Source organism: Sceloporus occidentalis, unplaced genomic scaffold, assembly GCF_023333645.1.
Source record: "Sceloporus occidentalis isolate IW3139 unplaced genomic scaffold, rSceOcc1.0.p SCAF_1, whole genome shotgun sequence".
In the NCBI taxonomy this organism is placed as follows: domain Eukaryota; kingdom Metazoa; phylum Chordata; class Lepidosauria; order Squamata; family Phrynosomatidae; genus Sceloporus; species Sceloporus occidentalis.
Window position 1 is genome coordinate 281,981,289 of NW_028316981.1, and position 16,057 is coordinate 281,997,345.

A 16,057-nucleotide genomic window follows, 5' to 3' on the forward strand; every position below is an offset into this window, starting at 1 on the left:
TGTGCAAGAAGCTGTCAAGAAGCTGTGCAGAATATGGGAGCAGACAGGAAGCTGATATAGAGACTTAAACAAAGGCAAAATATAATCAGAATGATGACAGGCAAACCATTTTAGTGACAAAGATATGAGAAGAAGGTGACAATAGGAGCTGAAAAAGAAGGCTGTGAGAGATGAGAGATAACCACAGTATGAATAGAGGTTTTTCCCAAGAGGACACACAAGGAAAGCTGTATTTCTTTAGTGCTGTACATGGAAAAGCAACATCGCCTGGAAACAGACTGTGGAGGTGTGGGAGACAAAAGATAGGCAGGATTTCATGTCTGATCAGTAGGATGGTTTGCAATATCAACAAGTAGAGAGAATATCCCAGAAGACAAAGACATGGATGGAAATGTCAAACTTGGTCATATTTTTTATCAAGAAAAAAGAGCAGATGTTGATTGATTGTTCTTAGATAATCAGGTGATCCATCTATATTTGTGACTATAAAGAGCAAGAAAATTAACATGCATTATTACTGGGATGTAGAAGATGAACCTCAATGCAGAATAGTGTTCAGGGCTAATAGTACAAAGCTACTATTTCAAAAAGTTTCATCAGTGTAGAAAGTTGTGAAAATTTCTCCAAACTGAACTTACAAAGATAAAGGGAAACACACAGCAAGGGAGGTGGTGAACAGAGACACTAAAACATCAGCGTGAGCCAATGGTAACATGCAAAAGTTCAAACTTCAGATTTTGAAAAACCCATCAAATTCCATAAGATAAAAGCAGAAACAATTAAGTTACACCAGTGTCAGGTATGCTTAAAATATACTGAGAATACCCTCAAAGCAGGACCTATTTCACATACTTGGGGAAAACTGCTAATGCTACCTTCTAATTTGAACTTATGCATTAAACACCAAATGAATATTTTCATAAATGTAGAGTACAGTTTCTGTTGTTCTGCTTTTAGAACTGGTCAACTCTGATGCTTTAGCAGAAGCATAAAACTTGGAAATAAAGGGGGGGGGAGGATTTTCAATGATTGCCATTACTGAATCACCATATTACAGTAGGGTGAAATCAATCATTAATATGGAATTACACAAATTATATGAGTACATAGCTTTAAAGACATATCACATGCCCTTTCCAATTTCTTACTAACAATGATCTTTTTATTCATGTACTCACACGAACAATGTGAACACCAGAACTTCTTCCGTCTGCAACACTCAAGGCAACATTGCCTTGGCTGCCATGCAGATCCCTAGAGCTGCCATAGTAAAAGCTGCTAACTGGAGCATAATTGGAATTAAAGGACCTAGACAGCATGCTCTGAATAAAGAGGGGACAGATAACAGAGATTAGTGCTGCATGCATAAACCACGAGACATGTTACACATAGAGTAAGTACAGATGTGTATTGCATCTCATGCAAAAATAATCATCATCATGCATATAAAGTGTAAGAAACATTGTAATATATAATCTCAGTGACAAGCCTTATAATTTCTTATAGTATAACTGAACATGCAGGCTGACATAATACAGACACAAATTCCTTGAAAACAAGTCCATTAAAAGGTCCTTGTGGCCAAGGAAAACAGACATTTAGTGTTCACATTTTAAACATAGTCAACATACAGCTATGTTGACAGAAGGGAGATAAGTGAAGTATTTTTTTTCCTGAAAGAGTGTTCTGAGTAGCAAAACAAATGCATTATTTCTTTAATAAAAATATTTTTCTGCTCTTTCAAAAAATAGCACAACATTATGATTACTTGAGTTTAACATGCTTCTGATATACTTAGAAGAGTAATTTCAGATTTACCAAGTTTAGAATTTCCAGCGTGATTATATTATGTGCATGCATTCACAAGGTGAAAGTAGTTTCCAATACTTATTTGGACAATTATGATACTGCTTTAAGCCACCAACTTTAAAAACGATTTTTTATGAAGACCAGAAGAAGAGATACAACAAATGGCAAAGATTTTTTTTGTGTGTGCAAAATTAGCTAATGAATTCTGTATGGTGTTGAACATATTAGAACAAATTCACAGTGTCTAACATATTTGCCATATTACTAAAATTAGAGGGGGAAAAAGACAAATAATATCTTAAGCATTTTAGAGCCCTTCCTAACAGATCCTCAGCAAACAGGAGTTAGTTTATTTGAACAATATTTTTCCTTCATGGAAGATAAAAATAGTAAAAGAAAACCAGCAAATGAAAGAGTATACTAAAAAAAACTATGAAAATTAAAATCAGTAGAGGTTAAAGAATGCTCACAATGTACCCACAAACTGCTTGCTAAAATAATTTCTGATAGAATTCGGAAAAAAAACTACTAAAAATGAAAATACTTAAAATATGTTGAAAGAGTTAGCAAGGCAGGTGTCCCACAAGGAGGAGATACACATACTGGGGATAGATACTAAAAAGTCTTCTCCTTGCTCTAGGGGCATGCATTTCAAGAATCAATAAGGCTTCTACTGAAGAAGTTTATCAGTTGGCCAACTCAACCAGGAGAATGCTACTTCCCAATCCTCAATTACTCTCCCTAGGATTTGGGGCACTGTAAATTGCTCCCCTGTGATCTGAGACTTCTGACCTGCCAAGTGGAGTCTGGCACTCTCCCGCTCTGCAGTGACTCACACATTAATGAATTAAGGTTGTAGGCTGTATTTCAGAGGAATGAACTGGCAAAACTACCGCTGAGTATATGAGTATCCGCTGCCTAAGCAGACCCTATGAAATCAATGGGGCCACCGTAAGTCAATAGGGCACTTAAAGGCACATACACAATGTTATGCAGTAACATAACATTGTAAACTGACTTGGAACAACTACAAAAGAAGGTCAAAGAAGAAAGGGCAAGATTAGGTTTACTGCTGAATATAAAGAAAACAAAAATATGACCATGGAGGAACTACATGAATTGAACCCAGACAATGAGGAAATCAAAATAATTAAAGAGCTCCTGTACCTTGGATCAAATATTGATCAGAATGGAGACTGCAATCAAGAAATCAGAAGAAGACTAGGACTGGAAAGGACAACCATGACAGAACTAGACAAGATCCTAAAGTGTAAAAATATACAACTGAGCACTAAAGTTAGAATAATTCAAACCAGCATATTCCTTATCACTGTGTACAGATCTGAGAGGTGGATGGGTAAGAAAGCCAACAGGAAGAAAATCTACTCATTTGTTATATGGTGCCGAGAAGAGTGCTGAGGATACCATAGACAGCCAAAAAGACAAACAAATGGGTTCTGGAACAGATCAAGCCTCCCTGGAAACCACAATGATGAAACTGAGGCTGTCATATTTCAATCACCTGAGAAGGCATGACTAGAAAAGACAATAATGCAAGGGCAACAGAAAGAGAGATCGCATGCCAGATGAACAGACTCAACCAGAGAGGTCACATGCACAAATTTGCAGGATCCAAGCAGAGCAGTTAAGGACAGGGGGTCTTGGAGATGTCTCATCCAAGGGGTCACCATGAGCAGGGGCCGACTCGTGGGCAGTTAATAACAACAACAACAAAAATGCAGCCTAATGAGGTAGTAGAGTCCGGGAGCTGTAGAGCAGACTTACCATTTCAAATGCTTCCTGACATTATTAATTTTCAGATAACTTGGCTCAGAGCAACAAAAACTACATCCTGTACCTGTAGTCTAAAGTGTTAACAGTTCATTCTACTATCACATTTGCTGAGCATGCAGAACAGACCTTCTGACTAAAATATTATAGACCAGTTTTATTTCCTTATAGACAATTGGTTAGAATGGTAACTGGACATTTTTCATTACATTGTGGTAAACAGAAGAATCTCACGGATTTTCTCTTTTTAAAATGAACGTTCAAATCAGGGGGTGGGGTGGGGGGAGATGGATAATCCCCTAAGGGGTTAAGACAAAATAGGGTGCATCCCTCCCGTTCCAGTCTCAGTGCCATGGCTCTGGGTCTGTATAAATTTGCAAGATTAAAGATTATTCAGCTCTTGCACTAAGAAGCTAACTCCATGAGCTTAGTTTGAGTACCTTGGCATAAATTCTTTTAATGGCTTTTCTACCAGTTTCACATGTGGACTTCATTATCCCTGATGTGACCTTTATTGAATTCAATCTCAACAGGGGCTCATTTAAAATAACCACTGCAGTCCAACGAACACAGTGAAATGGTGAGAGACAGCCATACCTACACTACTATTGGAACTAAAAATAAATATTCCATGACAATACATTTGTATGTAAAATATTCCTTTTAAATGGGGTCATCTAAAGAATACCATTGAAAGAGATAACCTGGGTGTTTCCTAAAGAAACAATCTAAGCATATTATGTATTAGTTAAGAATTTATACCAACCTTTAAACTCTAGGACATCTGTTGTATAAGACTGCTAATGGTTGTTACATACAGGTCTTGAGTTCTAAATTACACTATCTCGTAAACCACATACATTTGTATGGACAATACAATTTGCACCAGGAGTGTCTTCTTGCCATGGTTAAAATACCATGAAAGACCATTTTAGTACTGCTTTACATAAGGGGTTAACAATATGTTATGTGTGTATGATGTGTGTCTTCTTGGCAGTCTATCGCTAAATACAGACAGGCCAAAATAAAACTGCTTTGGATCACTTTGGAGATATGTTGTTTAAACGATGCATGTGTCCCAAGAGTCCAGAAGCCGCGCCAAAGCCACACTCCAGTCCTTAGGACTGGAGTGTGGCTTTGGCATGGCTTCTGGACTCTTGGGACACATGCATCGTTTAAACAACATATGCATCACATGCATCGTTTAAACAGCATGCTTCCAAAGTGACCTGAAGAAACTTTATATTGGCCTGTCTGTATGGGCCCATTATGTCAGAATAAAACCAGAGAGGACATTGTCCTTGTTTATACACAATGCTAACCTATATCTATCAGGTTACTATTAGAATGAGACCGCACAGATCTTAGGCTCACACTGTTTCCCCAGAATGGTTGTGAGAAAGACTGAGATCATTTGCCTTCTGTTTTCAACTTACTACAGCTTGTTATTGTTCTATCCAAACCAGGAAAAAAAAAAATCTGTAGTTCGGCTTCAACTATGTTTTGTCCCAAGAAGCCAACTTTAGTTTATTACCATGGCTTATTCAAAGAAATTGGGGTACATACTTTATTTTTTTAGCTACAAAGGCTGCATGTGATGTTGGCTCAAGAGTTAGGGATCATATACACATGAGTGCATGCACATATACAAACACAAACTAGCAATCCTACTGGAAGACTTTCCTTCACCCATTCTTCCAGGAATCCTAATACAGATTGCACTTCCCTACCTGCTAGTGACAGTGGGGAAAGAATGACCTGTATTAAATTTTATTGTAGGAAAATGTTGGTAACAAAGGTGAGGGGACTCTGGGGTGGTGGTGAACACAGTTTCTTCACTCCTGAAATTTGGGCACAATAGAAAACGGCAGAAAATTGTGGTTTAGGCATAACAAGAAATCACAGAAAATTGAAAATGGAATAAAAACCTCTTAATGCACAAGATGATAGGGAATACAAGTGTGCTAACCCAAGACTCGCCATGTTTATAGCCATATGATTTAAGTTATATTTTAATATTACCTGTGAGGAATGCAGACCTAGATCCCTCAATACTTTTTTAAAAAAAATATTACTTGAAATCTTCATTGTTGTTGTTGTTGTTGTTGTTGTTGATGATGATGTGTGCCTTAAAGTCCTTCCCAATTTACGGCGACTCTAAGGCAAATCTATTAAGGGGTTTTCCTGGCAGCTTTCTACCATGCAGTTATTGACTATTGTCTACACAGATTTTATGCTCCAAGGTAGAAATACTTTTCATTTTGACCATATAAAAAGATCAAACACAACTTTTAAAACTATATGGACCTAGTAATAATTAATAAACAGCTATCTAGATGAAGAAAATTTCAGCTATCTGTGGCACGTTACAGACGGGCCAATGAGACGCCGTCGTTACGCGCGAGGGGTGACGCTTCCTGACACGCCTTGCCCCTCGCGTGTAACAAGTACATCAAAATGGTGGCGGAGCAACATACAGATGGGCGCCACCATTTTGACATCGCAGATGCACAGCGTCCAGACGTCGCGTGCCGGAAGTGGCACCGCGAGTGCGCGCCTCACGCCTTGCGGTGCCACTTCCGGGGTGCAGGAAGAAGCGCCATTTTGGCGCCTCTTTCTTGCTGCGCTCGGGAACCGCGCGGTTTGGCTGCTGCGGTTCCCGGACACGGCAACCAGCAGCGGCGCAAGACCATCCGTTTTGGGTGGTCTGTAACACGCCTAAGAATAATTTTAGAAATATCATTTTGCTGATCAGTCTCCTAGAGTAGCCAACAGATATCCCTGGGAAGTTTTAATGCATGGCCCAAACTGTCAGCCATATTGCCAGTGAAAATTAACATCTACAGAACTGCAAAGTCATCATGTATGTGATATTTATGACAAGGCAAGGATATGTAGATAAATGTCCTTGAGTCCAGAAACCAAGATGTGGATTCAGTTCTGCACCTGTGTATGTGTGTGACTCAGCACAGTGAAGTAATGGCTTATGCCATGTGCTGGGAGAGTTACATCAGCCAAGGATATATAAGGCTGTGTCTTAATGTAAACAATTGTGGGTTACAGTGAGTGGGATACAGAGTAGTTGGTGTCGATGTGTGGAGTTGGTGATAGTTATTGTGAGCTTGAGAGGAACTCTTATGTGTTTGTACAGTTCCTATCTCTGTATATAGCACTTGTAAATAAATCTCTTCACCTGCAGCTGTCCTGTCCAGCTTCCTCATTCCCTACTGGTATCTAAGTACCTGGGTATAAATACTGAAGTCTCATTCAAGCCTCATTACCAACATGATAAACAGCCCCCCACTTAGAAACTTGGTGCCGCTCCAATTATGTTTCTTACATTACATAGAAAATTCCTTCAATCTGTTTTTAGTAAACAGCACAAAATGTAGAATTAAAAAAATCAAGATTCTTCTGAGTGCATGCTGAGCATGAGCGTATCCTTTCAGACCTAGGTTGGAAGGCCACAGGATTGGATACAAATTTCCCTTTCTGCAACAAAAATATTCTTTGTTCACGGAAGGGGTCAAAAACAACAGAAGTAAGGGAAGAAAGGGTTTACACCAATTCCCTCTTTCCTCTGCTGACCCTAGCACAACCCACCACAAGGCTGCAGAGCAATATTGCTGGGGAATGGAAGAAGGTAAAATGAGTTGCACATGAAGAGATAATCAGCAAAGACATTATAGCAAGTAAATGAGTACATCAGTGAAAATTCCCCAACTTTCAACCACAGATGTGCCATTTAATTCTGCTCTCCACAAATCAGGATGCACTTCAGAATTCTTCTTTATTGTTCTAATGTGCCTTCATGTTGTTTCAGACTTAAGGTGACCCCAAAGGAAACCCATCACAGAGCTTTTCAAGCCGAGGTGTATGACTCCTCCGGCCCCAAGGTCGCTCAGTGGGTTTCCATGGCTCAGCAGGGAATCAGACCCTGATCTCCAGAGTCAAAGTACAGTGGACCATCCACATTCGCTGGGGTTGGAGGCACAGGACCCTCGTAAAAGTGGGAAAACTATAAATTAAAAATAAATAAATGAGTGAACACCTCTCTAGGAATCTCTAGGTCCTCCAGCACAATTTTATGGTCAACATCTGCCAGAGGTTGTCCACAGAATTGTGCCGGAGGGCCTACAAATGCCTAGAGTAGTATTCTCTCTAAAAATCTCTAGGTCCTTCAGCACAGATTCTGGTAAATGTTAACCACAGAGTCATGCTACAGGACCTAGAGATTCCTAGAGAGAACATTTTAATCAAATCCATAGATAATCAAATTTGCTAAAGTCAAAGCTGCAAATGTGGAGGGCTAGCTGTACAATGCTCAAACCACTACACTATACTGGCTCTCACAATTCTACTCTGTATAAAAATTCACTCCTGCTTTTCTAACCAACCAGTTTACAAAGCAAATCTTCCTTGCTGATCTACTTGCATTAAAATTGAAACTCCAGGATCCGGTTGTCTGGGAAGTATTTAAAATATTTTATCAGGATGAGGGGTGGAAGCTGAGGCTGCAAAAGCTCTTTAACTGCTGCTGCATTCCAGAATACTGCTGGGGAATGGGAAACAAAAGCGGAGGAAAGTGCGGGGGAAACAGCTTTCTACATATACGAAGGAGAGGATGGGAAAGAAAATGCAATACTAACTACTCAAAGAGTGAGACAGTGCAAATGGTATCACCACACCTCAATCTATCATTACGTGTACAGTATTTTTGGATAGGGAAAGGAGGGGAAAGGGAAGAAGAAACTCTAGCTGATGACATTCAGAAACAGAAGACACAGACTAACTCTCCCAAAAAGCCACTCCACATTTGTTTGACAGCCTAATTTAACAGCTGTAATATTGCCTTTCCCTGAATACAGTATTTGGCCCTTAGGCCTTCTTACCAGCTAAAACCAAAGACTATCTCATCTTTCATTTTTTGGTAGGTGGTTTTGTTGAAAACATTTATTTTCATAACAGCTTTGTGCAGTAAATATCTTCTGTCTATACAGGGCTCTCAAATGTGTAAATTACACATTGGGTCAGATAAAAGGTCCAATATGGATTGTAACAGATCAGAAAATATGTGTGTAAACAGAAGGAGCCCTAGTGTTTCCAACAGTGGAAACAAATAGGTCTTCATTGACTAGTTCAGCTTATAAAATCACACCCTCTGTCTAGCAGATAGTCAAGGAAATGTACAATAAAAACACTAAAACCTCACATAAAACAAGGAGCATAGGAATTTAACCATACAACAGCATTTATCAGTGTCAATTACTATTAAAAAGCAGAAAAGTGTCATTAAATACTCATGCAAGAGCAATTCTTACAGAACATGCCAAAACAGCTGCCAACCTATATTCACCCTAGGACCATCACGTTTTTAGCCACAGACGAGTGAGCAACTCTCAGTTATAACCTTTACTTGCAGACTAAACTTAAAGTGGTTCAGCTCCCTAAATCAGTGGTGGGCAAAATGCAGCCCCCAGGGGTCAAAAATATTTTTTGGCAAAGATATATATTTTGGCAGAAATACATATACTTTGCTCCATAACGACCCCAAATGTACTCTAGGGAGGGTGGAGGGCATTTCCACCACATTTAAAGACCCCCTAGAGCCCCCAGGGGTCAAATACAGTTCTTGCCAAAAATAAATAAATATTTTTAAACATTATTTTGCCCCCACATGTTCTACAATGTTCACTAAGGGGTGTGGGGTGCATTTCCACCACCTTTTTTGCCCTCACTAGCCAATGTAGGCCCAGGAAATGCTTTTTTAATGAAAGCTCAACACATGGTAAAAATGCCCCCATGTCCCTAGAAGCATGGGTGGAAATTGGAGGATTGCTGTTGCTTTTTGTAAAAGCATGCACATCTCTCCACATTCTTCTAGGGCAGTGATGGCGAACCTATGGCACGCGTGCCAGAGGTGGCACTCAGAGCCTTCTCTGTGGGCACATGTGCCATCGCCCCAGCACAGAGTTTGCCAGAGTTTGTTACTAGAAAGCCAGAGGGACATGGCACTTTGCAATAAATAAGTGGGTTTTGGGTTGCAGTTTGGGCACTCAGCCTCTAAAAGGTTCACCATCACTGTTCTAGGGGGATAATGTAGTCCCCTAGCCATCCACAGTTGCCCACCTCTGCTCTAAAGGAAACTGAATTCTATATCCTCAAGAACAGCATTAAAGTAAAAGAATAATCATGATGCACTTGATACCTGAAGACAACCCTGGAACATGGTTGTCTTAATTAATACTTGCTGCTATATTTTAAATCTACAACATAAATATTTGCCTTCCTCCTTTTCCATAATTATACATCATTTATGTTGAAATGTAACACACGTTGTGAGCTGTCTGCATCAGTACAGTAATCCTGTCAAAACAGATGTGTGAATGCACATTTATTTTAAAATGTAACCTCTTTTAAGTATCTCGTTAAGGACAGAGAGGAGTTAGCTGGGAATGCCTCCAGGGAAATCTTATGGCCAGAACCCACTTCTGAAAGGATTGGACTCCAATATTTACCACCATCAGGAGCATCAAAAATACTAATTAAATATCCCCAGGCTTTCCATGTATGTGTTTCTCTGTGTGTATATTAGAGAAAGTATTATATTGCCCTTAACCTTTTGAAGTCATCTCTCTCTTCTCTTAGTAGCTCCTATAAATGCTCTCAACCTTGCAAGTTTACTCGTTTAAGTTAGTATTGTCCCACTCTAAAGCAACTGTATTCCACTTTAGCTAGTTCCTTGCATTTTGCAGTTGCACACATAGGGCCCCAAACAGACAGGCCAAAATAAAGCTGCTTCGGGTCACTTAGGAGGTATGCTGTTTAAATTATGCATGTGTCTTAAGAGGCCAGACGCTGCACCAAAGCCACACTCCAGTCCTAAAGAGTGAAGCACAGCTTTGGCGCAACTTCTGGCCTCTTAAGATGCATGTGTCATTTAAACAGCATATCTCCAAAGTGACCCGAAGCAGCTTTATTTTGGTCTGTCTGTTTGCGCCCATACTTTGCCAGTTATAAAGCTCTGTTCATAGTATTTGCCATCCACCAATGTAATTATTATATATATTAGGTGATTCAAAAAGTATGGCACAAAAATAAAGGTGTTCTTATTTGAATTTTGCACAATTTTCAAGTGTTCATGCCCAAATCTGGAGTGATAAGACAGTCATCAGGTACTGATTTTCTCATGTTTTTCTTATACAGTACATCTTAGCTTTCCAACAAAAAAGTCTATTTTGAAGTTACTTTCAAAGTAATATTCCAACACTAAGCCCAAGGAGAAAATAATGTACAACTTGCCTATCAAAATCAAAACTGCTAATGACAATAATTAAGCAAAATTAATTCAGGACTTCTGCTTGCCATAGATTAAATGAGAGAAGAATGCCCTTTGATTAAGCATATCCAAGAATACCAAAACTTTCTGACACTTCTATAGTCAAACAAATTTTGAAAACTAAGAAGCTTATCATATAAATTCCTTCTCTCCAAGTAATTTAAGTCCCCAAACAGTCAAATCCATTCAGAAATTTGGAATATAGAAAGTAAAGTTGTTTACCTTTTCTAATTTTTTGGCCTCAATGTGTCGCAGCACCTGTTCCCTCCAGTCATGAGGGACTTTACTTTTTCCTGGAGGATCTAGTAGAGAGTGTTCAGAATTAACCCGTGGGTTTGCTCTTTTAGAAGGACTAGTCCTTGAGTAATTGAAATCACTAACTGACATAGTTCTCTCTGGTATTTCATTTGCTGAAGGACGAGCACTCTGAGGTCGAGGTACATTTGGCCCATCAACGCTATAGGTTCTTGCAGAAAGTGGTCTCTGTGGCCCTGACATTATAGGTGGGACTCTTCCCATTGAGTGTAAATCCCTGTATGTTAAATAATCTCCTTCGGGAACCTGGGGTCGCCGTGGAGGTCCAGAATCAGTAATGTTCATTGAAGTAGTAGAAGAGACACTGCTCTGACGCTGGAGAGTATTTCGAGTTGCTCCAGAAACAAGTCTATCATTTGGTGGAACAGCCCACATTTCTACATGCCTCCCACTCATTCTTTGATGCATGTTATATGCAGCACTAGCTCTAACATTATTATGATTGGAGAAATTCATGTTGGCAGAATGTTTCACAGAATTGCAGGTGTCTACAGTATCTGATCTTGGCAAGCGTTGAGGAGGTAAGCAGCTTTGTTCAGCTAGGGAGTTTTGTTTTGGGGGCCACAAAGATTCTTTGGCTGCCATACTGCTGCTATATTGGATATTATATTGGGGGGGACTGAATGGTTGTGAAGTATTTGTCCCTTGTCCTTTTATCAAATTAGTACCTTCAGGATTATGATTTGAATCAAATTTGAACACTGTTTTTGTGGATATTAAATCAGATGATGATGAACACCCAGGAAATACTTGTAATGCCTGGTCATAAAGGAGAGTAGCTGACTTGCTCCGGACTATATTTTTTCCTTCTGGAGCTATGGTTGTTGATTTTACTGCTGGATTTGGCTGCTGGGATCCAATGTCGTTGATAATATCATAGATTTTGAGAGCACCTGTCTCCATATTAGTTATGCTGTGAGATTTCACAACTGGCCCACTCCTCTGTGGAGACAAATCTTCAGTACTCTTTGAAAGACACATTTCTGAAGAAGAATCAGTATCAACAGTAGCACTTCTCTTTAGTGCTGATCTTTCTGCAGAGGGAGGCACTTCCTCAGAATGTCCATTGACATTGTTCATAGGACACAGATTAGAATATTTATTTTCATTTTCCACTACTTCTTTATTATTGTTGTTTAAAAATCCCTTTACTAGTGATATTTCCTGTGTTTTTATTTCTTCCACTACATTTGGTTGTATTCCTACCTCTTCAGTCAATTTGCAGATATTCCTATTAATTTGGTGTAATCTGTGAGACTCATCTGTAACACTAGTTAGCTCAACACCCCTCTCTATCAAAGCTAATCTCTCTTCGATGCTTAATCTAAATTCACTGAAATTGGTTACTTTGTCTTGGGCATCCAGTTTTTCTTCTGCTGTAACATTTATTTCACCTCCATTTTGTAAAAAACTATTAGAATTTTCATCTTCCTGCCTGAAAGAAACAAAGCAAAGTTTTAAAATTCATAAATCTATTAGTTTCAAGAAGTCTTCTCTGCATATGAGTTGACACCCAACTGAATATATACATTGCTTATCTCTTTACCAAGATCTAATGAACTATATTAACCTCTGGCTATCACTAAAGTCATTATTACAATTCAGAAATTATTATATTGGGAATGGTCTTTAGCAACATTCATAGTAGCAACAATACACATTAAAAGCATATAAAAAGTGAATATTAGAACAGAATTAAATTATTCAAAGTTGTTGTGAATAAAAGAATCAAAATTGTTATTCAACAATTCAAACATCAAGTTATAAGAGTAAAATGAAATTCCAAAGATAAAAAGCAATTTTAAAAAGCTCAGTTAAAAGAATACAGCTTCCCCTAGCCCGTTCTTTAAAAACTTTCTGTTTTATAAACCTCTCAGAATAAAAAGGGTTTAGCCTGCCAACAGAAGGACAAGGAGGAAGCCATTCTGGCCTCCCTGAGAAGGAAATTCCAGAATCTAGGGGCAGCCGTTGCGAAGGCTCTCTCTTGTGTCCCCCCTCCCCGTGATGGTGGTGGGACTGAGAGAAGGGCCTCTCATGATGACTTCAGATCCCAAGAAGAAACATATCACAAGATACCATCTGCAAGATAGCCCTGGCCTGAGGTATATACAGTAACTAAGGTAATGAGATCTTTTGACTAAAAAACTTTCAAGATTCAAAATTATCCCCCCCCCCCCCCCCCTGTACTCCAGTTAACTAGATTTTATCAGCACCAAGTTATACAGTTGGCCCTCTGCATCCACGGAATCAACCATCCATGGCTTGGATTATTCCCAAAAGCAAACGTTGATTTTGCCATTTTTCATAAGGGGCACCATTTTACTATGCCACTGTATTTAATGGGACTTGAACATCCACGGATTTTGGTATCCACAGGGGGTCCTGGAACTAAACCCACCAGATAGTAAGGGCCCACGCAAGGTATACAGATTTATTCAAGTGATCCCCATTAACTTCAACAAAGTAACTGCATACATAGTTTCAGATAGAATTGTTTGTAGCTTTATACTTTTCCTCATGTTAATTATCATGTCTCATCATGTTACTGGAAGTCACCTTATTATGACTGTTATAAAAACTGCATATGATATACAGCTACAAAGCTAACAGATTAAACAGGGCAAGTCCTCCCAACCAGAACTGTGAACCACCTTAAAATCCTGGTCACATACAGCATATCTATTATTGTGTGCTTTCAAGATTTGTGGCAACCTTAAGGTGAACCTATCACAGGAGTTTCTAGAGCTGACTCCGTGACATGTCCATCCTCACCCAGTGGGTTTTCATGGCCAACCAGGAAAATGTACACAGGTCTCCAGAGTTGTAGTCCAACATTTAAACCACTGCATCACACTGGCTCTCTATATAGCATATACTGCTCATCATATATTTGTACCAACAGACATACAAACCTATTAAACTGACTCCGTATGTGAACTGAGCTTCACTACATAGAAGCATATGACATGATAAACCTGTTAATTTTCCAAGGGGCTACAAAACTCTTATTCTTTTTGCTTCATGGCTTTAACCAACAAAGATTTAAGAAACTACATATTTCCCACACCTGATTTTGGAAGTGACAGCCAAGTTAGTTTCTTTGTCTGGAGAGCACACTGATGCTTCACGGCTACTGTCAGTATTTAAAGAAACTGAATCAGACATTCGAGAAGGAGAGGAACAATTGCTGTTATTCTGATTGCTGTTGTGGGTTGGGTCATCTGACAAGGAATCCAGATCTTTACTGTCATCTGAAAAGAATTAACTGTTTAGTATATGCATATACATCCATATTTCCAATTTATGGAAGCATAATGTTCATAGCCTATCAAATACATTTAACAGAAAGAAATGCTTAAAAATGAAACTGCTTAGAACTAAAAAAAAAAAAATAACTGGGTAAAAGGTACTCACCATTTAGTCCAATGTGACTTCTATCTCTTGCAACTCATAAATAATGGATGTTAATTTATCTTTAATTTCTGTATTACATATGTGATTTGTTTTACAGACGCATACCACTTGACACAACATTTCCCTAAACACACATTTCACATAAACACACATACAGATTAAAATCTCAGCAACCACACTATGTGGCATGCACTCATATCATCCTACTTTCACAATCAGTCAAGGGTATGTATTTTAACACCCCACATGGGACTGTACATGAAATGTTCTGCTATGGACATTTAGAAAACAAACCAGTATAATAGTAAAAAAAAGCAGTACAAATAAAATATCCAGAATACAATTAAGACAGTACAAATAATAAGAAATGTCTGTGTACGTATATTTTTTAACCACTAACAGAACCTGCACCATAGATTCTAATGTAGTCTTTAGTCAGCTAGCTTTAAAAAAAAAGAACAATGGAAGACAATAGCAAGTTGTTATGTTCTAAATCCTACAGGTATCCCCCCCACACACACACACACACATTCATTAGAGAATCTTGAAGATGGGCAAGATACATATCTTTATGCTTGTGACTCAAGTACTGAAATATTCACTTCATTTAACTGAAGGAAGTATAAGACAAACTGTGTGCAATGATTTTAATTACTTGTAACACAATACTCCAAAGTGGCAAGACATGTGAAACTATGCTCAACTGACTAAACAATACTGCTACAGAGCAACTTTAAAAGCTTGCACCCAGTTACAATAAAATTTTAACTAAAATGTTATTTTAAATTATGAAAAGTTTAATGACTTCTTACAAATATATCTAAAGAGAAGAATAAACTCTTTATTTGGAATACTAAAGGAAAACTCTACCTTTTTTGCTAATGCCAAGTGCTACTACTTTTGGTTGGTTAATTGATGTTTCTATAAGAGGTGGTCTCATTTCTGCAATTTTCATTTCTTCATCTGAGGATAGTTCTTCTGACTAAAGGAGAGAGATACAGATTGTATATTATCAAGTCATGTTGATCAGGCGCACTAATACACAAGGCAACTTTACCCAAAAAAGTTTTATTAGATTGCATAGCTTTGATAACAATGTCTTTTTTATTGTTTCATATTTGACCAGTGTCATGTTCATCTATGGTTGGTGCGTAATAATTTTTTTAAAAACCTATTATCATTTATGTGGTGTGGCAGTATAGCATATCATGTGCTATTCCTTGAAAAGGCACACCCTTTTCTGATTGTCTTTGATGGATTCAGAAACAGTTACTGGACCTGGAAAGATACCATCTATGTCCCCGTTTCCTCTTCTCTGAGGCTGCACCAACTGCAATTTTAAGGCCACATATATAAAAATATATTTCAGCGTATTTTACTCAGCTTTGC

At 38.5% G+C, this 16,057-nt stretch overlaps 1 protein-coding gene across 3 annotated transcripts in view; it reads right to left on the bottom strand.

The window, feature by feature from the left end:
* Positions 1-16,057, bottom strand: part of ERBIN (erbb2 interacting protein) — a 116,921-nt gene that overhangs the window by 13,233 nt on the left and 87,631 nt on the right. For 2 of the 3 annotated variants that reach the window (XR_016277754.1, XM_089495024.1), the window contains exons 19-22: positions 15,539-15,650; positions 14,322-14,505; positions 11,162-12,689; positions 1,179-1,322 (exon numbers count right to left, since the gene is read on the bottom strand). Coding sequence is in view for 2 of the 3 variants with exons in the window: in XM_089495024.1 (XP_089351150.1) it covers positions 1,179-1,322; positions 11,162-12,689; positions 14,322-14,505; positions 15,539-15,650 (1,968 nt within the window). In the remaining variant the exon portion in view is untranslated. The remainder of the gene's footprint in view (positions 1-1,178; positions 1,323-11,161; positions 12,690-14,321; positions 14,506-15,538; positions 15,651-16,057) is intronic. The other variant, XM_089495035.1, reaches the window with a different exon arrangement.